General features: G+C 36.8%; 1 protein-coding gene and 1 pseudogene across 3 annotated transcripts in view; both read left to right on the top strand.

Annotated features, from left to right (window-relative positions):
- The window catches only part of TOP1 (DNA topoisomerase I), an 83248-nt gene that overhangs the window by 44949 nt on the left and 12028 nt on the right, over positions 1-26271 (top strand). Inside the window, exons 8-16 of one of the 2 annotated variants that reach the window (XM_079126912.1) lie at positions 1553-1659; positions 8025-8140; positions 12173-12294; positions 12992-13114; positions 17448-17635; positions 17834-17978; positions 23842-23985; positions 24733-24918; positions 25747-25815. In XM_079126912.1, coding sequence (XP_078983038.1) covers positions 1553-1659; positions 8025-8140; positions 12173-12294; positions 12992-13114; positions 17448-17635; positions 17834-17978; positions 23842-23985; positions 24733-24918; positions 25747-25815 — 1200 coding nt within the window. Of the gene's footprint in view, positions 1-1552; positions 1660-8024; positions 8141-11679; positions 11972-12172; positions 12295-12991; positions 13115-17447; positions 17636-17833; positions 17979-23841; positions 23986-24732; positions 24919-25746; positions 25816-26271 lie in introns of those variants that run through there. The other variant, XM_079126913.1, reaches the window with a different exon arrangement.
- LOC306653858 (poly(A) polymerase alpha-like) lies at positions 14452-17438 on the top strand (annotated as a pseudogene). Its single transcript has one exon. The product of its transcript is annotated as a poly(A) polymerase alpha-like (transcript).

The raw sequence follows: 26271 nt of genomic DNA on the forward strand, positions 1-26271 counted from the left end.
GAATTTTTAAACTACTTGGAAAAAGGAACAGTTAACAACTTGTTTAGTAGCCTTATAAGAAAAAAAAATGCAGGCTATAAGATTGTATTAATTAATGCCTAGTCTTAATGTGGCGGGGACCCAGATGACAAAATCTGTCATTAAACCTTACATGCTGGCTGTGGGGGTTTTGTTGTTGTGTTTCTGGGAATTGTTCTGAAGTCTCCCAGTGACTGCTTGTGATAAGAAAATATACAATGTAGCCAGTTGTTTCCTGATAGGACCATCTGCATGCTTATTTAGAAGCTGTTAAGAGAATGTCTTAACTGGAAAACATTTCCCTTTCCTGTGGTATGTTTCAGCCTAAAGAGTAAACATTATCTGATTAAAGTGATCCTTTAGTACCTTCTCCTCCCACACATATTTACCCATTTATATTTCCCATTCGTACTTTAAATATGTGTAATACTATAGCTTTCCCCTTCCCTTTACCCTAAAGGCATTTGCTTATAGACCTGGAGTTTATCCCTGTCCTGATTGCCATCCTGTCCTATAGTCCTGGAATATTTATTCCGGTCATTACCATGAATCACATTCTGTTATTTTTCTCATAAACTTGGGCTCTCATTGTGGTCAGTCATAGCTGTATGACCTTGATCAAGTGGCATAACCTCTGTTTCAAAGTTGGTTATAGTCAGAAGTCAAACCAAATTGTCTAGACAATTCTTTCCAGTTCTGCCATTCCATAATTGATTTTAAGATTGTTCAAAACCACTTTCCATTGCTATATAAAATTTGTTGAGTCAAAAGTTAAATTGTGTCATATAGGTAGGACAAAGGAAAAGATTCTTCTAAAGAGTTCAAGTCCTGTTGAGTGGGACCACCACCTGTTGAGTATCACATTTTTGTTTGGGTGTGTGTTTTGAGATTTGTCTTCCTGTATTGGTGAGTTGCACTCAAACCTATGTTTGATGCTTTTTTATTATACTACCATGATCAGCTCATATGTTTATAATTGAAAGAAGAGGCATAAAGAAATAGCACCATAAGAAGCAGTACTCATTTTTAGACCTCCAAAATATTTGTGTATACAAGCAGTAGGGATAGAAAGTATTCCCCAATGAATTGGAATTTCCTTTCAAATTGAATACTAAATATCTAATGCATGACCTCCTATACATGTTACTTGATTATATTTGAAAAGATTGTAAGTTAAGTAGATTTTAAAGATAAGTGAGGAAACAAATTTGGAAAGTACACTGGGATTACTTTCTGCAGTAGTGCTTTTCCAAACTCCCCTGAGGTTTAAAAATACAGTTTCCCAGGCTCTTCCCCTGCAGAATGAGTGTTTTCAACTACTTTCCTGTGTTTGTCAAGGAGTTTTGGGAAGTAACTGCTCATTTGTGGAGTACCAGTAAATTTTCTTCATCTGTCGAGAGAGTATTGGAAATCGGATCCTCTCCAGTTCTGATATTCTATGATTATAGTTTTTCTTCCTAATGGCTCCCAAAAACTGCTTCTGGAAGTGTGATCAGTTCTTATTTAAGTGCTTTCTCACCATATTTCTTTGTAGGATGGTAAATTGAAAAAACCCAAGAATAAAGATAAAGATAAAAAAGTTCCTGAGCCAGATAACAAGAAAAAGAAGCCGAAGAAAGAAGAGGAGCAGAAGTGGAAATGGTAACCTCTCAGCACTGGGTTAAAATGTCAGGGCTTTTATTGCACAACCTAATTAAGTAAGAGTGTTGAGTTATTAAAGGTAACATTCTGACATTTGGGGGAAGATACTTAAAATAATCTCCAGAATAATAATCTGAAATAAGTTTTCCAGGTTCTAGTGAAATCATTAACTAGTTCTAAAATTGTTGGATTTCAAAACTAGATTCCACTCATTGAACAGAATGGGAACTTAGGTTATGAACACAGTGCACATGCATTTATTTATTTCTTTGAAATTAAATTTACTTTTTCACTGATGCATAAAAACAAAAAAATTTACATGTTACTAGATAACATGAATCTTTGATACATGTATACATTGAATGATGTTTAAATCAGATTAAACAAACCTAAAATATCGTTTCCTTATGGTAAGAAATTTCAGTATTTTTTTTCTAGCTTTTGAACTTTACAGTTCATTATTGGTATTATAAATTCTCTTAAAATGATAGGGAAAGTTATTCTACAAATCATGTTGGGAAAACTGCCTTTGTTAAAATAACAATGAAACTTCCACAAGAAAACCTGGAAGAATAATTGTGTAATTGTAGAATAGTGAAGATCTTTTGAAGTAGAACATAACCAGAACTATAAAGAAATGATTTATAAATTTGATACATTAAAATTGAAATTTTTCATGTGGCAAACAGCTTCATGACATTAAAAAAAAAACCTTCAAGGAATATATTTGTAATACAAAGGTATAGTATTTCAATATGAAAAAAGAAAATCTCTTTTAAGAGAAATATAAAGAGAAAAACCAGTTTATTAAAGAAAATAAATGTTAATAAACATCATAACTTAAAGAACTCAAAGATGAATAAAAATGAGACATCTTTTTGTTCAGTGCCCCTCAGATTGGAAAGATTAATAAGTAAAAGTATCTAAGGTTGTGAACATGAGAAACAGGCATTCTTCTCTGTAGGAGTGAAGGTTCAAATGTATTCATGGAAGGCAGGTTAGCAAAAATAGTTTACTTTTGAGATGTATGATACTTTCAGAATTTTAAAATAGACACATTTTTAATGCTTATTTTTCTTAAAATTCTGTTTATTATATCAATAATACGTGATTGATATTTATATTGAAAAAAATTCAGGTGATCCTGAGGCTTATGGATTAGAACATGAACCTTTGTTTCTTTTCTCTATTCCTACTTTCCTTTCCATCTTGGAGTATCTTTATAATCCCAGTTTGCTGTGTGGTTTACAGCCCATTGTACATGCTTGCTGTGACTTTTATCATTAGAATAGTGATGTCCTCAGCACCTCTGAGGAAGTAGAAAGAGTAATACCTATGCAGATTCCTGGGAGCAGCAGCACAGAAATGTTTCCACACAGTGACAACTGTGTGATTGGCCTGTTGGTGGGACATTTTGGTTAAAAGTGAAGTGTAGAAAAGGATAACAGCAATAGGATACCTCAGCCTTTCCAGAAGTCAAAAGAGTAGAAGGCAAAGGAACGTGGTTTTATTTTCCTTGTTTTTATTTCATTTTCTCTTTGGAACTAATCAAAGGTTTTTAGTGGTCTTCCCCAGAGTTTGTTCATAGAATAGTGAAAGGTTTTTATGACCTTTAATAAAAAACAATTTTTTAAAAATAAACAAATGATTGTGTAAATCAGGGGTATTATTGGGAGTCATGAGAATGGTGAATTAGTCTGTTGCATCTCTCCAGGGTTCTGTTGTATGTATTTAATAAGTGATTGTTGGATGTACTTGTCATTAGGAGCTCCTTGATGTGTCTCTTCTCTTGGAGCTTGAGCTCAAGACAATGAACTCTTATATTAGTCCAGCCCATGTGTGTAGAATTAGGTGCCCTTGAAGGGTCTAATAACCTTATTTTGCCTTTGCCATTGAAATCCTCATCAGTGTTGCCACACATTACTTCTGAGAGACCTTGACTCTGGTTTTTATTCTTGTTTTGGCTTGAAGTGGAGGAGTTGGCTAGTCTTGAACTAAATAAAGGTGGTTGGTTTGGGAATGAGCAGTTATTTGCTAGTTTTCTCAAGTTGGATCGTTCTACTTTGCACATTCTTTTCAAGCAAAGTGCCTGATGGCACACTGTAAGTTTGTATGTACAGACCCTCTATTTTTATGGATTAATGACTTTCTGACCAATTGCCCATTGAACTCTAATGTTCTCATGGACTTCCAAACCAAAATTGACCAAGTTGGGGAACTGAAAACGGCAAATATTCTCATTTTTGCTCTTCCTCTTGCTATCCCACCAAAAGAATCACACACTTCACCAGCTTGACAAATGCATAGATCTGTTTGCCTTCCTCCAGCGTTTTCAGATACGTTGTTCTTGACCAAAAAGGGGTGGCGTGGCTTATTCTGATCCTTATCTCCCTATGTTTGGTAGTTATGGGGGTGAGAAAATGGTCCAGGCCCCTCTGAGTTCCTCTGCTTTGTCATATCTTCCCAATAAAACCAGTGTTACAAATGGTGGCACTGACCCATCCATGAAAATCTATGTGACCCAGTTGAACCTGTTTTTGACTGTTACCCACTATAGTTATATAGGGTGTCAGCTCTGTGTTAAAGCACACTTTGTTATCAGGGATGACCTGTTGAAACTAAGTCTCAAGGTAATTCTAAACAGTTTATGCTTCACAAAGAGATTTTAAAAACTGGGGAGTTTATTGCAGATATTAGGTGTGACTTTAAGTGGAATTTCAAGTCTCTTAGCAAAGGAATAATGTAAGAAATTAGAAGTATAATGTAAGGAATTAGTTCTTGAAAGATCAGGACTCATGAATACCTAAATTACATGATGGTAAGAAACTTAAGGAATACGATTATTGATATCCTTTTATCAGATAAATTGCCCTTAATTCCAGAGGTTAGCTTCCAGACAGCTGTATTGTCTTTTTTCTGATTTTAAAAAAAAATTATACTAATTTTACAGTGCACTTCGAAATGCTTATTAACCCCAAAGGAACTTAATTTCAAGAAGCTTGTGGAGTTTACTTCCCTATCTTATACACATTTCTAGCATTTTCTCACCTTTCCCTTTTAAAGCAAATTTTATTATAAACTTTTGCTACCTAACTTGTGGTTTATAAGTCGAGCCACCACAGAGAAGGCATTTTGATGTCTAAGTACATAGTTTTCTCAATGGGGTAGAGGGCCCAAGTACGGATGAGAGGTTCAAAAGGTCAACATTGTATTATTTTATTTGAATAGTAATAGCTGTCAGTTCAATACATCAGCTTATTGGAGCATATGTTCTTTAAGTTTAATTTGAAGTTTAATATTCAATGATTCATTGAATCTTTATTTGCTTAAATGATAAAAAAGTTATCGTAGGTCCTCAAGAAAAACCTTGATGAAGTTGGAAGAATTGTAAAAACATTATGAAGTCTTAATTTAGAAACAGTGGGTTTGAGGAGAAGAATGGAGCCAAGTCCTGACTGCATTAGGGAAAACATGGCATTCTGAGTTCCCTCACAGTTATTGTGGGACTACTCCAACAGATAAGTTCCTTGCAAATGCTTTCACATACATTTATACATGAATTTATATTCTCTCTGATTTGAAGAGTAATAAACTCTGGGGTTGGGTGAGTTCCTGCATCCAGGCCTTTCTTTGTCAACAACTAGTAGGAAGATCGTGCCAGTTTCCTACCTGTATTGGTAAAGTGGTAGATCTTTAAGATTTTATTAAATCTTTTAAAAAATTTTGAATCTTTATTTTCAATGATTTAAATGTGTATTTAAAATGCACCAACATAAAATTTACTATCATAATTATTTCTAAATATACAGTTCCGTAGCATTAGTACATTTATATTCTTGTACACCATGATCACCACCACCCATCTCCAGAACTCCTTTTATCTTGCAAATCTGAAACTTTGAACTTTTGAACCCATTGTACCTAATTTTCATTTCCCCCTATGCCCCAGCCCCCTGCAGCTACCTTTCTGCTTTCTGTGTCTATGAATTTGACCATTCTGGGTACTTCATATAAGTGGATTATATAGTATTTATATTTGTGACTGACTTATTTTACCTAACAAATTGTCCTGAAAGTTCATCCATGTTGTATCATGCTTCAGAATTTCCTTCCCTTTTTTGGCTGAATAATACTCCATTGTATGTATATACCACATTTTGTTGATCCATTCATCTGTTCAAGGATACTTGGGTTGTTTTCACCTTTTGACTATAACACATAGTGCTGCAAGTATTTGATCGAATTCCTGGTTTTAGTTTTTGTTTTTGTTTTTTGGGGAGTGGAGGGTGGTATTCCTAGGGATAAAATTACTTAGGTCATTTGGTAATTGTTTAGTTTTTTGAGGAACTGCCCTACTATTTTACAAATGACTGGACCAGAATGCCCAAGGGTTCCACTTTATCCACATCCCTACCTAACTTGTCGTTTTTTAAAGTTTTGTTGCCATCCTTATGGGTTTGAGTGGTATCTCATTGTGGTTTGATTTGCGTTTAAGAAACCATGCATTCCCTATGTTACTCAGGCTGTCCTTAAACTCCTGTGCTCAAGTGATCTTTCAGTTTCTAAGTATCTGGGACTAAAAGCATATTCTACTGTGCCGGGCGAGGAGTTCTTCGTATATTCTGGATATTAGGCTAATCACATGTGTGATTTTCAGATGTTTATTCTATTCTGTGAATATGTCTATTCTATTTATTGAATATGTCCATTGGTGAGTGGACACTTTTAATTCTCATGTAGTCCAACTTATTTTTCTTTTTGTTACTCTCGTTTTTCATTGCCAAATCCAAAGTTGTGAAATTTTTTCCTTGTATTTTCTTCTAAAATAGTTTTTATAGTTTTAGCACTTATAGTTAGGTCTTTGGCCCATTGTTTTTTAAAGTTAAGTTTTATATATACTATAAGGTAAGCACCCAGTGTCATCATTTTGCACACTTCATTGTTGAAAAGACTGTCCTTTTCCCCTGAATGACCATAAGCACTCTTGTTGAAAATCATTTGACCAGATAGGTTGACTTTGGTTTTGAAGTAATACTATAATTACAGCACAGTTTGCTACATGTAATTTTCATTTGCTGTTTCTGGAACTTTTAATATATTGAATTTGGGGGTTGGAGATAACCACGCAGTGGTAGAGCACTTATCTGGCAAGCCCAGAGTCCTGGGTTCAAGCCTCAGCACCACAAAGAAAAATAAAAAACTTTCTGTAAAATATTGGACTTGGAAGAACTTAATAGAAACAATAGGATATGCATAATTCACCTTCAGATAGAATCCAATTATTAAATAATAGTTCAATAGAATTGTAGGTCCTTTTCATTTTAATATAGAAATAGGATTAAAATCTATAAAATTTTTAGATATTCTGTATATGAGACATAATCTATCTGGCTTACTTTTTTTTTTTTTTCCTTTTTTTTCTTTTTTAATGTGAGGGTGATAAGAAGGTCTGTCTGTGCCAAAGAAGAGGACACTTTGTAAACATATCTACCAACTGCAATATATGATCCTTAATTAGCTCCTTCTTCTATAAAATATATTTTGGATATCATTGGGAAGTTATTAATCAGACTGAATATTAGAATGATAATAGAAAATTATTTTGATATAATTTTTATAGTTCTGTGAGTATATCATTTTTTAAAGATACTTGCTGAAATAGTGGTGAAATATCAGGTCTACAATTAACTTTGAAATGGTTCAACAAAAAGGAAATTTAGCAGAATGTTAGTGGTTTGTGTATAGGTGGTATGTTCATTGTATTAATCATTGTTTATGTTTGATCCCTTTTTAAATAAAAAGGTTTTCAAAACGTTGTTTCCTCTGATTTTTAGATTCATCTGTTGGTGTCTTCTAGTTAGATCTGTATAGCCCATAAATACCTTAAACTCAATATGCACCACCTGAACTATTATTTCCTCGTCTTTTTGTTACATTATGTATCTTAGAGGGTTGGTTTTCCCTGCACCTTCATTTGGCACCTCTGCTTTTAGGAAGCTTTTTCCAACAGCATAAATAATAACCTCTGTCACATATACCACATGATACACTTGTTATAGCCTTGTGATAAACACCTGTTTCCATTTCATAGCCTCCATTTGTTGACTGAGTTCCTTGAGTGATGATCTTTAATATTCAGAATCTTTGAATTGAACTGTTGAACTGTATTTTCACCCATTCACCTGAAAATTCCATCTTCCTTGGGACTGCTGACCTTTTTAAAGTGAAAGACACTGAGTATTTTGATCCAGTCCTTGAATGAGTGTCAGCCAATTGAGCATATAGTTATTTTGGCATTTAATAGTTGGTGATTTCTATATTAGCCAAGATGATCACTAAATGAAGTTGTGCCTTGTCTTTGAAAGGTGGGAAGAAGAACGCTATCCTGAAGGCATCAAGTGGAAATTCTTAGAACATAAAGGCCCTGTGTTTGCTCCACCATATGAGCCTCTTCCAGAAAGTGTCAAGTTTTACTATGATGGTGAGTTGTTCCAAATTGTCAGATTCTTGACCAAGAAAAAGTGTTCAGCTTCTATTTAGGGATAGAAGATGAGGAGGGATCCTATTTTCTATTTGTTTCATTTTGTTTTTGTTGTTATGTGGTTTCAAGAAAGGGGCATCAGGTGTTTATTTAACTCTTAAAGACCCATTTGCTACTGAAAAAGTACCACAGGAAAGGAACTGTTAATGTCTTAACCAACATAATCCAGAAAAGGTCCAGTTACGTGGCTCATAGCCCATAGCACACAAGCTGAAGGTTTTTATCTGAACTTGATTTCCATGGACCAACTCAGTGCAATGGAGTAGTTAGGAAAGTCTCATTTGAATGGTAATATTTTGTTTTAGTGATGATAATGCCAGGCCAATAAGCTGCTTATCACTGAAAATAGTATTAGTATTTGGTGGAGGATTGATTAGTCTGCTGTCATCCTCTGAGTAGGACTGTTTGATTCTATTATTCGCTCTTCCTAATATAACATTATGCCTTTGGTATATGTGCAGTCAAGTCTGATGAGCTGCCTTTAACAATGCCCACCTAGGTCTCTTAGAACCTTCAGAATTGTCTATTAGCCATCACCCATTTTTCTGTATTTGGGTTGACATATTTGAAAGTAACCTTCTATTGTCAGTGTAATATGTAATGTGTAGATGGTAATGTTCGGTTGATTCCCCTCATTCCAAGAGCTCTATGCAGTAATGGCTAGAGTGTTTATGTCCTTGCCAGAGGAGGTCTGGGTAACATCTGTTGAATAGGTGTGGCTACTGACGAAACTTTGAGAAACACTGGACAAAAAACTGCTGAAAAGCATTGGTGACAAAACTTTTGAGAGCTCTGGTACATCTTTTTGCCCACCGACAGTGGCCTCAGTGCCACAGATGCTTATGGGTCTAGGTAGTATAGGTTGAACATCCCAGGTTTGAAATCTGGATACTCCAAAATCTGAAAATTTTTGAGCACCAACCTGACATACCAGGAAATTAAACTGTGTTTTATGTCTGAGAATATTAAAAATATTGCATGAACTTTACTTCAGGCTTTGACTATAATGTACATATGAAACATAAATGAATTTTGTGTTTAGACTTGGTTGGGACCCATTCTTAAGATTTCTCACACGATTAATGCAAATAGTACAAAATATAAAAAGAAAAAACTGCAATCCTAAACACTGAGATTATAAGCATTTTGGATAAGGGATGCTCAGTTGTATTTTAAGTTATACTGAAGGGCTGGGTCTGTAAGTGAGGAAAGGGACAAATATGGGAAGCCAGAATTCCTTTTTTTTTTTTTTTTTTTTAAATAATATATCTCCTATGTTCAAATACTAAGACTCAGCAGCAGATAGTACTATGGACTAACCCCCGATCTTTGGGAGTTTGCAGCCTGACAAGATCCCACAATCCCAATAGCAAAGGCTTACTAATATCAGACAAATAGTTTGACCCTCATTAGTCAGAGAGCATAGGACGGAGTTCTTTCAGTCCTCTCAGCTGGGCACTGGGTCATTCTTGGAGATTCTCAAATATGACTTAAAGTCAACACTTTTGATAAAGAGCCTGCACCTTGAGGAAAACTGTCATAAGGTCACGTATTCTGGATTTGGTGTAAAAAAAAAAAAAAAAAAATTAATAATAATACAAGAATTCCGTAGCCCTAGTTTGAGCTCACCAAGACCTTTAGAAAACTCAACTGCAAAAACCTCACTTTGAGGTTCAAAGAGATTAAAGGGAAAGCTAGATTTCCTAGTCTTGGGATTTCTCTTTTCAGAATGGGAAGCCAAGGTGTGGATTAGCTATTGCCATGATTCCTTTCCCCCATTTTTTCTTTTTAACCTTTATTTCATTTATTTTTTATGTGGTGCTAAGGATCGAACCCGGTGCCTCATGCTGCTAGGCAAGCGCTCTTCCACTGAGCTACAACCCCAGCCCATCCTTTCCCCCATTCTTGCCTAGTTCTCCATTATAGAAGCTTCAGTTCCATGAAGCTTTAACATTTTCTCAGTTGGATTTCCCTCTGGGATTTCTTCCTTTGATTGTGTAAACTCCCACTCTGCAGTAAGTCAAGAGTATTGATTTGTTAGCTCAAACTGATAATGTCAGTTCTGCCTACCCTCTGGGGAAGAGAATTCTCATGTTCCTTTAGAACCTGCCAGGGAAGGTGGGGGCATTAGCTGGCTGAAGCAGGGAATTGCTGCCTCTGCAAAGGACCTTCAGTTTTCAACTCTGACTCAGCAATTTCCTTTTCTTGGAGCTCAGCCTTTTCCACAAATTGTTACCATTGCCAGGGATTTTTCAAGTCATCCTCCCACTACCCTGCAGCAGGGAGTTGTTAATTCATCTTTTGACAACTTATTTGAAACAAGACAAGTCACAATTGCTTCCTCTATTGGGACAGAATTCAGTAAGATAACCCTGAGTATCTGTCTGTGTCCTTTTTTCCCCCAGAGTACTATTAATATTTGGTATATACCAAGCATATCAGAGAATAACTCATATTTTTATTACCATTTATTTTATTCTTTTGGCTTATATCTTCATTTACATTGGAAGCATATCAGTTCTGCTGTTACCTCTGGTTCAGGCCTGAATAGGGGAGTTCAATGAAGAGCTGGAAGTCTCTAAATCTAGCTTATCCTCTCCAGATCTTCCTTCCAAAGGAGAAGCTTGAGGGGATTGAGAGGGGGAAGGTGCGCCACCTCAACGGGTCTTTTAAATTATGGCCAAACAGATTCTTTCTACCTTGAATTTGAATTTTGTGCTACAATTCCCCACATTTCCATAAGGGGGAATGGTACTTTTCAACCATGAGTTGAGATGCCTTCTGAGTTTTACAATGAATGGATTTCTGGGTAATTTTTAGGTTTCTATATTAAATGTGAACTTCTTTAGTTGAATTGTTAATACCTGTGTATTAGTGAGGCAGTAGAATTTTATTTAACCTTATTTAAAATATAGTCAGATGCTATTATTATAGCATATACTGGTTCATAAAGTTGGATATTCAAGGAAAAAATAGAAACTGACTTTAAGAAAACTATTCAAAGTACTCTGAAAAGTAGATTAAACTCTTTTATTGCTTTTTATCTAATTAAGATATGCAAAACGCCTGGGCTCTATCCACATTTTCTTTACCTGTAAGCAGCTTTGTGAAACATCAGGGCTTCTTTAGAGCAACTTTTATATAAACACTGCATGCTACGAGGAACCCCTAACCATCACTTTTTGCTATGGATGAATCCTGGTTTTTGTAAAAGGCAGCCTCATAGTACCAGTGCAGTGCATTGCAAACTCTTATGAATATGATTCTCATTCAAATGCAGTTTCCAATTCAGTAGGTCTTGGGTTGGGGGCCCAGACTTATATATTTCTGACAAACTTCCTCATGATGCTGATGATTTTTTGGTCTTTGTACCACATACCTTGAGTAGCAATGTTCTCCAAGAAGGTCTTTAGATTTATGGGAAATCTGGGCTTGCCTGCTATGGATACATATATATACATATATATATTTTTTAATTCATATTCCACCCACCTAACTTTGAAGAAGAAAGATGCCTATTTCTTTTCCCTGCAATTCCTTTCTTCCGCTCCTTGCCCTATCCCTTCCTCCCCTTCTTGAACAGAGGCTGCTTAGCTTAGCAGTGGCAGGAGTCCCTCTGAGGATTTGATTTTTAAAAACCATTGAAGAGGTGTAAAGGACCCTGCTTGCTGAAAGGAAAAGGAAGAGTGACTGGGCCTTCCCCAGGTCATCCCTGTCCTGAGCAGGCACCTGGGAACAGTTAACTGGCATAGTCTCCAGAGAATGAGCCAGGTAAATATCTGCAAAAGAGGAGGAGAATTTAAACAAGTAGATGTAAATCAGTATGTTGTCTTTGTTCTTGTTGTAACTGTTGCCAGACCTTTGTGTTTCATGGGATGGTAAACTGGTTATTAAAGAAGTCTCTAGCACTCAGTATTTAAACTTGGAATATCAATATTATACCTTAGTTCTTGGAACCACTTTTTCTTTTAGGTAAAGTCATGAAGCTGAGCCCCAAAGCAGAAGAAGTAGCTACATTCTTTGCAAAAATGCTCGACCATGAATATACTACTAAGGAAATATTTAGAAAAAATTTCTTTAAAGACTGGAGAAAGGTACTGTAGCCCATGTATTATATCCTAGTAGCTTTCAAAAATGTTAAGTCAAATACTTGTAGTATAAATTATAATTTTAAAAAATTCCCTGATGTAAAATCTCAGTTTTATGAATCTTCTTGTATTAAAAGTTGTATACTTTTTTGTCTGTTTACTTAATGTATTATGGGTGATTTCTATCCAATAAGAAATCTTACATTTTTTCCCTCTCAGCTGTCATATGACTACAGGAGGGGGTTTAATCAGATTAAGCCAAACAGGAAAACCTCACTCCAGTTGAACAAAGGAAAGTTTGACTCGATAGGACTTCCCTCTGCTGTTGCAGAGAGATGGTAATCTGACATCCCGTTATGTCTTGATTCTTGCTCATTTTGCTTAACCTACTTTCTGCTCTTAAAACCACATATATCTCTCTAGGCGGTTTTAAAAACTCTTCATTATTCTCAGTTTGTGACTAAGGCAGAACTAAAGTTTGTCTCTGAACTAGCTCTGAAAATCAGATTCAGTGAGTGAGTAGAGCACGGGTAACGTCTCTAAGAGAGAATGAGTATGGAACTGTTTCTCCCATCACTAAAATAATTGCTGTATATCCATGTCTCAAAGTTTAATTCATATGCCTGAGATTTGTGGCAATTTGCCAAGAGCCCAAGAAACCACATAAGAGTAATCTTTTATCTCCCCCCTTTCTTTTGACTAGGAAATGACTAATGAAGAGAAGAATACAATCACCAATCTAAGCAAATGTGATTTTACCCATATGAGCCAGTATTTCAAAGCTCAGTCGGAAGCTCGGAAACAGATGAGCAAGGAAGAGAAATTGGTATTACAGGATTTATTAAACTTCTAGAGAATTTTGGGGTAGTGATTAATTAATTTCTTCTTAGTTCTTTGGGACATATCATTGACTTTAGTATTTCTCACTCTTCTATGCTAAAGATTGATTCTGAACTAGTAAAATTTTCCTAAGGGTTTTACTTAGAGTAAAAATTGTGAATAAGAATTTTGTTCATTAGCTCAGTATAAGAAACCTGGTGTTGTTTCATTGCCCTTAAAAACAGTATTTAAGGATGGGAAAACCTGTCCCATAGTGGCTACTAGATGTTAAGGATTTAAGACAGAGCAAATAATATCAACCGTGTACCTCCCTATTCTTTGATCTGTTTTTCTCTGGAATCTGGTCATACTCATCCACTTCTACTCTTGGCCATGCTCATTGATGAAGGATCTTTCTAGTATCTAGCACATATGTTTTCTTCTACAGGCTGCCTATTTTTGTAAAAAAGTTTAATTGAAACACAGACACTTCTATTTATTTACATATTCTCTGTGGTTGCTTTTATTCAATAGCAGAGATTAGTAGTTGCAACAGAGACTATGTAGCCCTCAAACCTAAACTATTTTTTAGAAAAAGTTGTTAACACCTAATCTGTAGGAATTCAGGCTAGACTTTTATTAAGTTAAGGATATTAAGGGATTCTTTGTACTTCAAGCCCTGTAGTTTCAGATTTTAAAGGACCTGACAATGTTTGTATAATTTAGGTCATTCAATTTACATTTATTTTCGGTCTTAGTTTGGTTTGTTTTAACTTAAAGATGACTTTGGAGCTTTGTTCTTGAACTGGTGATTCACATATAGAAAATTTTTATAAACATTACTTTCTTAGCCCTTGCCAAATATACAACCAGCAAATTCTGTTTCCCACAAGGCAGCAGAACTTGGTTATTAAATTACTATTTATAAGATGGTGAACAGTTGACAGAAGATAAGGAGGTTGGAAATCCCCCTTCCCACAGGAGGAGCAAGTATCACAAACTATAAAGTAGGAGCTGGGGTTGTGGCTTAGTGGTAGAGCACTTGCCTAGCCATGTATGAGGCACTGGGTTTGATTCTCAGCACCACATAAAAATAAATGGATAAAAATACAGTCCTGTCAACATCTAAAAATATACATTAACAAAAGAAAGTATAAAGTATATATACTCATATACCTAAGAAAGAATCCATGAATAGGTTTGTCTGGGCTTAAAAACTCTTATGAGCGGGCACCATATTAGGACGAAGGGGAAGGAGGAGAAGTGCTTAAAGCTGCGGGTGCGGGAGTGGGGTTGGACCCAGGGCTGAGGCAGCCCCCCCCCCGCCCTCCCCCCTCAGTGGATCATGCCCAGGGCGGCAGCGTTTGGGGGGTGGGGGGCAGTGACTGGGCGGTGCCAGCGCAGGAGATGATACTGCTTCCAGTTACAACACAGGGATCACAACAAACACAGCCGCCACAGAAGCACCGTGGCATTCCTTCTCCTATCAGCTTAGCAGCCCCCAAGGAGACTGACTGCATACTTACACAGAAACTAATTGAGACTCTGAAGCCCTTTGGGGTTTTTGAAGAGGAAGAGGAGCTGCAGCGCGGGATTTTAATTCTGGGAAAATTAAATAACTTGGTGAAAGAGTGGATACGAGAAATCAGTGACAGTAAGAATCTTCCACAATCTGTAATTGAAAATGTTGGAGGAAAAATTTCTACATTTGGATCTTACAGATTAGGAGTACGTACAAAAGGTGCTGATACTGATGCATTTTGTGTTGCACCAAGACGTTGATCGAAGTAACTTCTTCACCTCGTTTTATGATAAATTGAAATTACAAGAAGTTGTTAAAGATTTAAGAGCTGTTGAAGAGGCATTTGTACCAGTTATCAAACTCAGTTTTGATGGGATAGAGATTGATATTTTGTTTGTAAGATTAGCACTGCAGACTATTCCAGAAGATTTGGACCTACGAGATGACAGTCTGCTTAAAAATTTAGATACAAGATGCATAAGAAGTCTTAATGGTTGTAGGGTAACGGATGAAATTTTACATCCAGTATCAAACATTGACAACTTCAGGTTAACTCTGAGAGCTATCAAACTCTGGGCCAAACGCCACAACATCTATTCCAATATATTAGGTTTCCTTAGTGGTGTTTCCTGGGCTATGCTAGTAGCAAGAACTTGCCAGCTTTATCCAAATGGAATAGCATCAACTCTTGTGCATAAATTTTTCTTGTATTTTCTAAATGGGAATGGCCAAATCCAGTGCTATTGAAACAGCCTGAAGAATGCAATCTTAATTTGCCTGTATGGGACCCAAGGGTAAACTCCAGTGATAGGTACCATCTTATGCCTATAATTACACCAGCATACCCACAGCAGAACTCCATGTACAATGTGTCCGTTTCAACACGGATGGTCATGGTTGAGGAGTTTAAACAAGGTCTTGCTATCACTGATGAAATTTTGCTGAGTAAGGCAGAATGGTCCAAACTTTTTGAAGCTCCAAACTTCTTTCAAAAGTACAAGCATTATATTATTCTTCTAGCAAGTGTACCAACGGAAAAACAGCGCCTAGAATGGGTGGGCTTGGTGGAATCAAATATTTGAATCTTGGTTGGAAGTTTGGAGAAGAATGAATTTATTACACTGGCTCATGTGAATCCCCAGTCATTTCCAGCACCCAATGAAAATCCTGACAAGGAAGAATTTCACACAATGTGGGTGATTGGGTTAGTGTTTAAAAAAACAGAAAACTCTGAAAATCTCAGTGTTGATCTTACCTATGACATTCAGTCTTTCACAGATACAGTTTATAGACAAGCAGTAAACAGCAAGAGGTTTGAGGTGGATATGAAAATTGCTGCAATGCATGTAAAAAGAAAGCAACTCCATCAGCTACTACCTAATCGTGTGCTTCAGAAAAAGAAAAAGGGATCAACCGAAGGTCCTATGCGTACCACACATGCACGCTGTGACTGAACTATACTCCCAGCCTTTGATGTTACTTTGGAAAACTGCTTTTCTCTCCCCAGCATTGCAAACATTCTTGTCTTAACCTATTTGTCCCAAGAATTACCTAATTTGGAAAGTGACAAAATATGCTATTTGTTTTAGAATATACATGCTAACATAATTACTGCTAAGCAATTTTATTTTTATATTGTCAGGATGAATATTTGTCTTCTAATTGTTCTTTGACATTGTATTATTTTTTTTTTCTTTTATAGTGCTGGGGATCAAACCCAGGGCCTCATGTATATAGCAGGTGCTCTACCCAGCTCTGGTGTTATATAATTAATGAATTAAATTGTACTTAAATGTAAATTTAGTGTGTTTGAAAATATACACTTTGTTTTCAGAAGTGAGTATAAATAGCCATTTGTTTTATTGTTTATTTATAATAGGGGTAATTAGATTGTCCAGAATCCTAGATTCATACTATTTTTAAACTTACTGTTAAATGATGACAGTATTGATATTTGGAATAACTGGTATATAGTTTAAGTGAATTTTACATTTTATTTTTATTGTGTTTGTTAGGTAGTATTTCTCTAGATAAATCTGTTTAACATAAAGAAAATTTTTAATCATCAGGAAATTATTTTATTTACAAATGAACTACAATTTATCTTGTATTAATTGCTCTTAACAATTTTATTTCCAAAGATACTATTCATTACACATGTTATCCTGTGTAATGTGTATTTTTCAAAGTTTGTTTTTTGTTTTTGGATGAAATTTACCATTTTATGATCTCCCTTGTTTTGAGCTTACTATATTATGACCATCCATCCAGGTTACTTTTTAGTGCCTCCTTAATATTTCTTTGTATGACTATAATTTGCTTAAATCCATTCTGTTTTTAAATTAAAAAAAAAAAAAAAAAACCTTTATGAAATACTTTCAACCAATGGCTTTGGCTTTTGTGAAGCACTTTTAAAAGTTACATTTTAAAAATACCCAGATAACATTTATAAACATATATTAAGACAGAATCAGATTTTTTTGTGTAGTCAGATTCTTTCCCCCCTCACCCCCGCCCTGCACCAGGGCTGGGAATCACACCCAGGACCTGGAGCATGCCTGTTTGACAGCTCTCCAGCACTGAACTGTATCCCCAGTGCTGAGAAATCTGTTTTGAATCTGTATTTGTGGTTATTTGTTCTAAGTAGATTTTGGGGGGAGGATTTTATTATCTGTATGAAAAATCCACCAGATGTTTTTCCTTTATTTTACTTCTTAGGTAGACTTTACCATGACCTGTTCTACCATAAGAGATAAAAATAGGTGAGCAGAAAACAGCAATTTGAATCCATTTTGAGTACATCTTTTCTGTATTCCAGAAAATCAAAGAGGAAAATGAAAAATTACTGAAAGAATATGGCTTCTGTATTATGGATAACCATAGAGAGAGGATTGCCAACTTCAAGATAGAGCCTCCTGGGCTCTTCCGGGGCCGTGGCAACCACCCCAAGACAGGCATGCTGAAAAGAAGGATCATGCCTGAGGACATAATCATCAACTGTAGCAAGTAAGTACAACAGTTAAATTCTGGGCCAGAAATGAGGTGGAGGGTTTCCTTTATTGCCAATATATTCAATATTCTCTAGAGTGTATTTTAGGTTGACTTACGAGGAGAAAATTTGGAAGTACATGCCCATTAGATATGTAAGGTGAAATTGTTTCTCACTTCTCATTTCCCTGCTTTCTTGCTTTGTTATTTCCACAGAGATGCCAAGGTTCCTTCTCCTCCTCCAGGACATAAGTGGAAAGAGGTCCGGCATGATAACAAAGTTACTTGGCTGGTCTCTTGGACAGAGAATATCCAAGGTTCCATTAAATACATCATGCTAAATCCCAGTTCACGAATCAAGGTAAGTGACTGACTAAGGACTGATCCCCTTAGTGGGGTTAATAATCTTTTTTTTAATTTTTTTTTTTAAGTTATGACAGAATCCATTTTGATATACAAGCACAGAATATATCTTACTCTGTTTAGAATCCCAGTCTTGTGGATGTACATGATGGTGAGATTCACTGTGGTGTATTCATATGTGTACATAGGAAGGTTATGTCACATTCATTCCATTGTCTTTCCTATTCCTATTCCCCATCGCTTCCCTTTATTCCCTTTCATCTAATCCACAGAACTTCTATTCCCCCATCCTCTACTTATTGTGGATTAGCATCCACTATCAGAGAAAACACTTGAACTTTGGTGTTCTGGGATTTGCTTATTTCACTTAGCATGATAGTTTCCAGATCCATCCAATTATTGGCAGATGTCATAAAGTCATTCTTTATAGCTAAGTAGTATTCCATTGTGTGTGTGTGTGTGTGTGTGTGTGTGTGTGTACACACACACACACACACACACACACTCCTTATCCATTCATCTGTTGATGAACATCTAGGTTGGTTCCATAGCTTAGCTATTATGAATTGTGCTACTATAAACATTGATGTGACTGCGTTACTGTAGAATGTTGAGTTTAACTCTTTTGAATATGTACTGAGGAGTGGTCTAACTGGGTAAAATGGTGGTTCCATTCCTAGTTTTTTTGAGGAATCTCCATACTGCTTTCCAGAGTTGTTCACTAATATGCAAGAATATACGAGTGAGTTTACCCTTTTGCCTACATCCTTGCCAACATTTACTGTTACTTGTATTCTTGAGATAATTGCCATTCTGGTTGGTTGAGATGAAATGAAATCTCAGTATCGTTTTCATTTACATTTCTTAATAATCTGTCTTTGTTGACTGTTCTCTCCATCTAGATGAGTAGACAACAAACCTTTCCACTAAAAAAAGACAAGTACTTTTATGGTTAACATTCTCTAGTAATCTTCCTAAAATATCCCATTGTAATTCACACATTGTGTGAATAATTCTTATTCGTTTATGAATGCACAAATATTTATTGAAATCCCAATGTGTGCCAAGCATAGCATATGCATAGTACAAGGAATTAAACATTGACTAAACAGGACAGATGTAGTCCCTACCCTCATAATCCTCTTTACTGTCTGGTGGACAGAATTCAATGAACAAAGTGGTAGTATAAAGTCTTATATACCTTTTCTAGCTTCCTAAGTTCTTACCTGGGTAAGTTCCCCCAGGACCAGATGGGATGATGCCTGTAAAAGCACACCATAAACTATGTTATATACTGTGTTTTGGTTTTTATTGATAGTTACTCAAAGGAGAAACTGTCTTAGAATCTTGTTAGCCAGCTAGCCATATACCTGGCTCTGCTGACATACATGAAAATGTGAACAGCAACCTGAAAGCAATCAGGAAATTAGTTCTCCATAGACTGTGACTTTTTCATTTAGAAGACCGAGACTAAAAATCTTAATGTTGGTTTATAGGGATTTAACATCTGTTTAAGATGTGAAAGCCACATCAAAAGGCTAATAAGTCATCATCCTCTAAACTGAACATTTACTAGCTTATTCCCTTGTGTTCTATATTTCAACCACTTTTCTAGTGAAAAATACTCATCACTATATTTTCTCCCAATCATTTGAAAAATTACTTAACCTAGTTTAGAATAAGCAGAATTACAGAGAATGCCTAAACAAGTCATTTAAAGAAATATTATTTCTTCTGAAATAACACAAACCTCTAGGGCTACAAAAGTGGATAAACAATGCTTTTAGCCCTCAAAGAATTTGTAGGCCAATGGGCTATTCTGGTAAAAATTCAACGGTGTTGGAAGAAAGATAAAAAAGTAAGAGCTTTAGATAAATAGAAAACAGTTAATTATCAGCGTTTAGAGATCAAGAACAACTTTATAAAGGAAATAGGCTAACACTAGGTCTTCAGAGAGCTTCCAAACAACAAGAGTTGAATGAACAGAGAAGGGTAGGCACAGAATGTGATTATCAAAATAATGGATATTGTGTTGTTATTAAAAAGCATTTACACTTAGGTTGACATTTGAGTCTCTTAACATCTATAACAGTATCATAGACATACTTATGCCTCCCTTAGAGTAAATTTAGTCTGTGGGAGCCAAAAAGCTTGTCCAAGGTCCGATAACTTCATCCGATCTGGTAACTCTTTGACTTCATTCTTCTTAGAGTCTAACTTAGATCTTCCATCATCTTTGACTTTCTTGTGACATCCCAATGCCAGATTATAGCCACCCTTAAATGACATGTTGAGAAGAACATTTTCTCTCCTCTCGGTGAAGGACTATTGAAGGACTTTGAATGGAGGAGTGTCTTGAATATAGATAGCCTAGCTTAAGCAAGATTTTATAGCATGGGCATATTATTACACCAATATAGATTGTTAGAAATGCTGCAGAACAGAAGTATCATTGGAGAGAGTACCAGAGACTTCATCTGGCCTCTGGGATTCAGGGAAGAATGACCTCCTTTCTAAGGAGTTAACATTTAAGGTAAGATTTATGGGATGAATAGGATTTTATCCCTGGAACAAATACAGTAATGGGTGTTCCATCAGAGAAACTATCCTTTTGAAATCCTTGAGGGGAGAAACAGCTTGGTAGTTTTGAGGTCAGAAAGAAGGCTTGGTATACATGCTTTACACAGTGTAAGAAAGAAGCATGAAGCCAAGCACAGTGGTGCACACCTGTAATCCCAGCAGCTCTGGAGGCTAAGGCAGGAGGATCGCAAGTACAAAGCCAGCCTAAGCAACTAAGTGAGATCCTATCTCAAAAGATAAAAAGGGGAAAGGGGGGGTGGGGCTGGAGATGTGGCTCAGTGGTTAAGCACCCCTGGGTTCAATCCCCGGTACCCCTTCCTTTCCCCAAAAATAGAAAAGCATGAGAGTAGGCTATAGAGGGAAGCAGGTTCTCTCTCTTCAGATTTTCTAATCCTCTTTTAAATTTTTTTAATATTATCATCTCAGTCCAAATGTATGCCACTGACCTGTTTTAAAAGTCCAGCAGTAATAATAATATCAGACTTGTATTTTGGAAACTTCTAACATAACTAACTTGTCATTCTGACTGATTGCTGCTTTGTGGAGACTGGATTGGATACATACAGGAAGTTGGGATTCCAGCAGGAGACTGTTACATTCCATGCAAGAAATCATAATGACCTAGACAGAAGATGGCAGTGGGGATGAAGAGAGGATGAACAGATTCCAAATATGTGTTAGCTATATACTACTAGAAGTGAGGATTAGGGTTGATTATAACACCCTTTCTGAAGATAGAGAGCCTTGTTAGGTGGGCCAGGAGGAACACCTCAAAAGCAGAAAGCCAGCCAGTCTTATTCCAGACATTATCCAAATGACTCCTCCACACAGTAAGCATTTATGCAATTTCTTGGTTATGATTATGGTAGTAAACCTTGAAATCACCCAGAAATAGGCCCTGTCTAGAACCCTGTACCCAGAATAGAATGCCCAACTCTGATCATCTGGGAATGGGATTCCAAGAAGAGTCATTATAGGCCTAGAAGAGTGGTGTTCTTGGCAGGGTAAGGGGGGGTCAACTTCTTAAGCTTGCTCTTAGTCCTTTCTTAGGTTGTCTTCCACTCAAGAGAACGTTAGTCTGCCGAGATTGGAGTTTGAATGGTTTTTAACTTCTCATTGCCACCCAGAGAAGCAATGCAAGCACAGAACAGTATAAGCATTTTAGGGGTTTTACCTTAAATGAAATAGTTGAAATATATAAGAATAGGGAATAATATAGTAAATGCTTATGTGCCTGGCACCATCTAGCTTTATCCAACCTTTTACAAATTTTTATGTATGTATGTATATATGTTTACAGTACCAGAGATTGAACCCAGGGGCACCACCAAGCATTCATTCATTCATTCATTCATTCATTCATTCATTCATTCATTCATTTATAGGCAAGGTCCTGGTAAGTTGCCTGGGCTGGCCTTTAACTGGCAACCCTCCTACCTCAGCCTCCAGAATTGCCAAGATTATAGGTGTGTGCCATCACACTCGTTTAGCTTTATCAGCTCTTAACATTGTCTTATATTTGATTATGTCATAGCATAAAACATTCTGATAAGCATAGCTGAAGCCCCTTGTACCATTCCCTACCTTCTTTGTAGATTGCCGTTATGATGGACTCATTTTCATTCTCATGGTTTTTTTTTTTTTTTTTTTTTTTGTATTTTTAAAGCATTTATGTGATCACACAGTATTTTATAAGTTTTAAGTTTAAATTAGGTTCGTTATTAGGATCACTGTACATCTTGTCTACTCGGCTTTGGTTTTGATATCATATTGTCTTCACATTAACTTTTAATTTATCCATTTTATTTACTACATGGTGTTCTAGTATATAAAAACTTACCTATTCACTTGTTAGGAGACATTTAGGCTTTTTTTTTTTTTTAGTCTTGTTATTAGAAACAGTGTGATCTGAAGGCAACAGGGACAAAGCATACTTCTTAGAGGCTAGCCCTCTCCTGCTAGACAAGATGACTTCTGCTCCCACCCCCATCCCAGTGTCCTTATCTGAGAGAATCTTGGATCCTTGTTCAGGAGAGTTGGTCTACTGGTATCTTGTGTGACTGACTGACTTGTTGGGTTTTTCTAAATCACCCACCCACAACTGAACCTTTTTGTTCAGCCAAATATGTCCACACAAATAGTACACACACATGATCATGAGAGAATGCTGACTCCTTAGCCCACCTACAGAAGCTTTAATTTCTGAACATAGGATCTAAAAGTTGTGGTCATTTCTTGCTCTGTATCCCATGCTCCTGCATGTACAGAGGCTGGTTTCCTTGACCACAACTCTTAGTTTCTCAAGTACTGTATGTTCGCGGCAAAGATGGGAACCAGTCATAGTGGGTAGAAGTCACTACCCCTTTCCTTTGTTGGTGAGGTTAGAGAAGTAAGAGCAGAATTATTAGGTTCTTAAGCTCCTTCCTTCCCTGTGTTCATGTCATGTAGTCAGTTTTGTGTCTTGATACTCCCTGCTTCTCTGGGATTTCTTTGATTTCTTTCCCCTTCCTTATCCTTCTCACACAATAATATTATTGGTCCTTGGTTATGAGTCTATTTATATTCATCATGGCAGCAGAAATTGCTCTTCTCTATTGTTTAGTTTTTTTTCATGTTTTAATCATCCTTCATTGAGTTTAGAATCCAATTTTAAACATTACACCAAAAATTTTAACTGCAAAAAATAAGTCTTCCAGAAACATTGTTTCCTTCAGTCTAATCAAGAATACTTTAACTGCAAAAGTTAGAAAATGGTGAATGATTATACATGTTCCTGGAAGACATTTTGTACCTTGGTGATTACATGTTGCAGTTTTTGGTTCTGCAGCTTTGATAGCTCCGTCAAACTGAATGGTTGTCTTAAATTTAATGGAATTCCGTGGCAATAAAAAACTGCTATTGGGTCACAGATTTAGCAGTAAAGCTGTGATACTGATGAAGAAAGAGGAATGTTTATACTCTTTGGGTTGACAGAATCCAGTTTGGGGTCATGGCATGTGGTCTTTTCCCAAGCATATGAGCATTTTACAGAGGAAAAACCCAAAAGCTTTCTTAGCAGTTACACAAGAGCCAGTTGTGGTTGACAGTGAAAATGGGTCAAGCATGTGTTCTTACCTGGTTAAATGCCTCAGACTTTCTTTCTCTTCTTCACTCTGTGCTTTTTCAACCTTGCTTAAGCTCAAGGTCCTGTTCTTTGGTTCAGAGCTGTGAACTTGGATATTCAAAGTCTGTCTTACTCCTCATTTGCTAATCAAACCACATTTGGGGTTGGGTCTCTACAGGGTGAGAAAGACTGGCAGAAATACGAGACTGCTCGGCGGCTGAAGAAATGTGTGGATAAGATCCGAAACCAGTATCGGGAAGACTGGAAGTCCAAAGAGATGAAAGTCCGGCAGAGAGCTGTAGCACTATACTTTATTGACAAGGTGGGAAAAGCTGCCTGTCACCATTGACCATTGCTCTGCCAAAACCTATGCCAAGTTCTGGGGAGTGGGGTGTAGTAGCAGTGACACCCTGACACCCACCATCCTGCTTGCATCAAGTGGCCCAGTAGGACTTACTCCAGACTTGGAGTCAGGCATCCACAGTCCATCTGAGTATGGTCTGCCTAACAGGATTTGCATGAATCAGAACATGCTGGGAATACTGTGACGTTTTCAAACTCCTCTTAACCATGACCCACAATAAAAAAATTTAGATCACAACCCAACACATTGAAATATATTTGTGTAACTGAATCAAAAGTTGCACAAACCAGTGCAACTTTTAAAACTTGAGAAAAAGAACCAGATTTTGCACTGCCTATATTTCAGCACAAAATTCTGAATTGTCGCAAAATTAAGACACTAATGTTTTGAGTCTGATTGCCCAGAGTAGAAATGTTATCCTCGTGTTGCCTTGTTTTTAAATTTCTTTTTTCTTTTTTTTCTCCATCTCTATTTCTAATAATGGAAAAAGAGAAGCTTGGATCTTTATGTTTAGTGTCCCTGTGGCTTTCATAGAAAAAATAGTAATACTGCAGAATCCAGAGTTTCCAGACTCTGCAGACTGATGCTGTGTCCCCAGGGAGAACTGGGAGACTTTTATTTTTGTTTTGGGTTTCCTAGAGATGCTACAAGGTTCACATCTTTTCATTCATACTCATCTTTTTCTTATCTGTCTTCCCTGGGCAGCTTGCTCTAAGAGCAGGCAATGAGAAGGAGGAAGGAGAAACGGCAGACACTGTGGGTTGCTGTTCACTTCGTGTGGAGCACATCAATCTGCACCCAGAATTGGATGGTCAAGAATATGTGGTAGAGTTTGACTTCCTTGGGAAGGACTCAATCAGATATTATAACAAGGTCCCAGTTGAGAAACGAGTAAGTTAATGTGGCGTGTGTTTCCTGCCATGTTTTTTCAATTCATTTGTTCATTCAGTAAGCATTTATTGAGGACTTTTCATATGCTCTGCACTTTGCTGGGCAATAGCAAAAATGATCTGAAGAGAGGGGAAAGGTACTACTTGGTGTGCTGTATATTTCCTGTCCCCCAACCTGCCATCTTCCTGGGAATAAGAGGGCTTCTTTTTTTTTTTTTTTTTTTTTTTTTTAAAGCAGTGTTCAACACAGCCTTCTGTAGAGTTGGTTCTCACAACAAACTCAATGTAAGATTAAACCCAGCCATGCTGTTTAATGATTTAACCACATCACAAAATCCTTTAGTCATGTTACACATCTGTCACCTTGCATCTTTACTCATCCACACCCCAAATAAGTAAGAGTTAATTAACTTTTTAGTCTCCAGAGCTCTTGAGCCCATCACTGCAGAGCAGAGGTGCAGCTCTGTATTCCCAGCCTAATCATTCTCAATGTATTGGGCTTGAACAAAAGACCTGTAAGACCCCAGTAGCCTAACCCATTAGATAATAGTATGTATCGATGTAAATTTATGCAACTAATAATATTGTGTCAACACAAGGGAGTACTTCTGTTCTGTTCTTTGGAAATACACACTGGAATATTTAGGGCCTAAAGGGCTGTGTTAAATACCCACAAGAGGCTCAGAACAGATCATGTATATACATACATAAACACACAGCAAATCCGGGTAGAGTATATGGGTGTCCTTGTTTTTTTAAGTTTGAAATTAGCTCTAAAGTAAATATTTTTTTAAATGAATAATAATTAGACTTCACTTATTTCTTTTAGGTTTTTAAGAACTTACAACTATTTATGGAGAACAAGCAGCCTGAGGATGATCTTTTCGATAGACTAAATGTGAGTGGACAAAGTGCCCTGGGCTGAAGGGAGTCCTAAGAGGGCCTTACACGCTCCTCAGGCAGAGGGCTGCTAGCAGGGTGGTTCAGGTTCTTCCTTCAGCCAGTCCTTTCCCATGAGTCCTCTTCCTCCTTCAGGGCAGACAGTGAATCTGTGGCCAGAAGCAGACACCTCTACTGCACAACAGCTGCCAAAGTGCTGAGGTGCGGGTAGATGAGCCCTGCCTTTTGTTCTTTTCTGTTTACTACAAGAGACTTACGTTAGCTGGATGCCCAGCAACTTCTGGAAACCCAAGATTTGCCCCTAAAATCTTGCCAGAGAAAATCTTAATAAGGGAAGGACAAATTTGCTTTATTGGCTTGCTTAAGTTCAAAGTACTTCATAAGGAGGCATCATGCAATCCTGTAGGCTGAAATGATTTTCCCTCTCTTAACTAACTTTCCACTTGAAGGCAGT

The sequence above is a fragment of the Sciurus vulgaris genome, assembly GCF_902686455.1.
Source record: "Sciurus vulgaris genome assembly, chromosome: 2".
In the NCBI taxonomy this organism is placed as follows: Eukaryota; Metazoa; Chordata; class Mammalia; order Rodentia; family Sciuridae; genus Sciurus; species Sciurus vulgaris.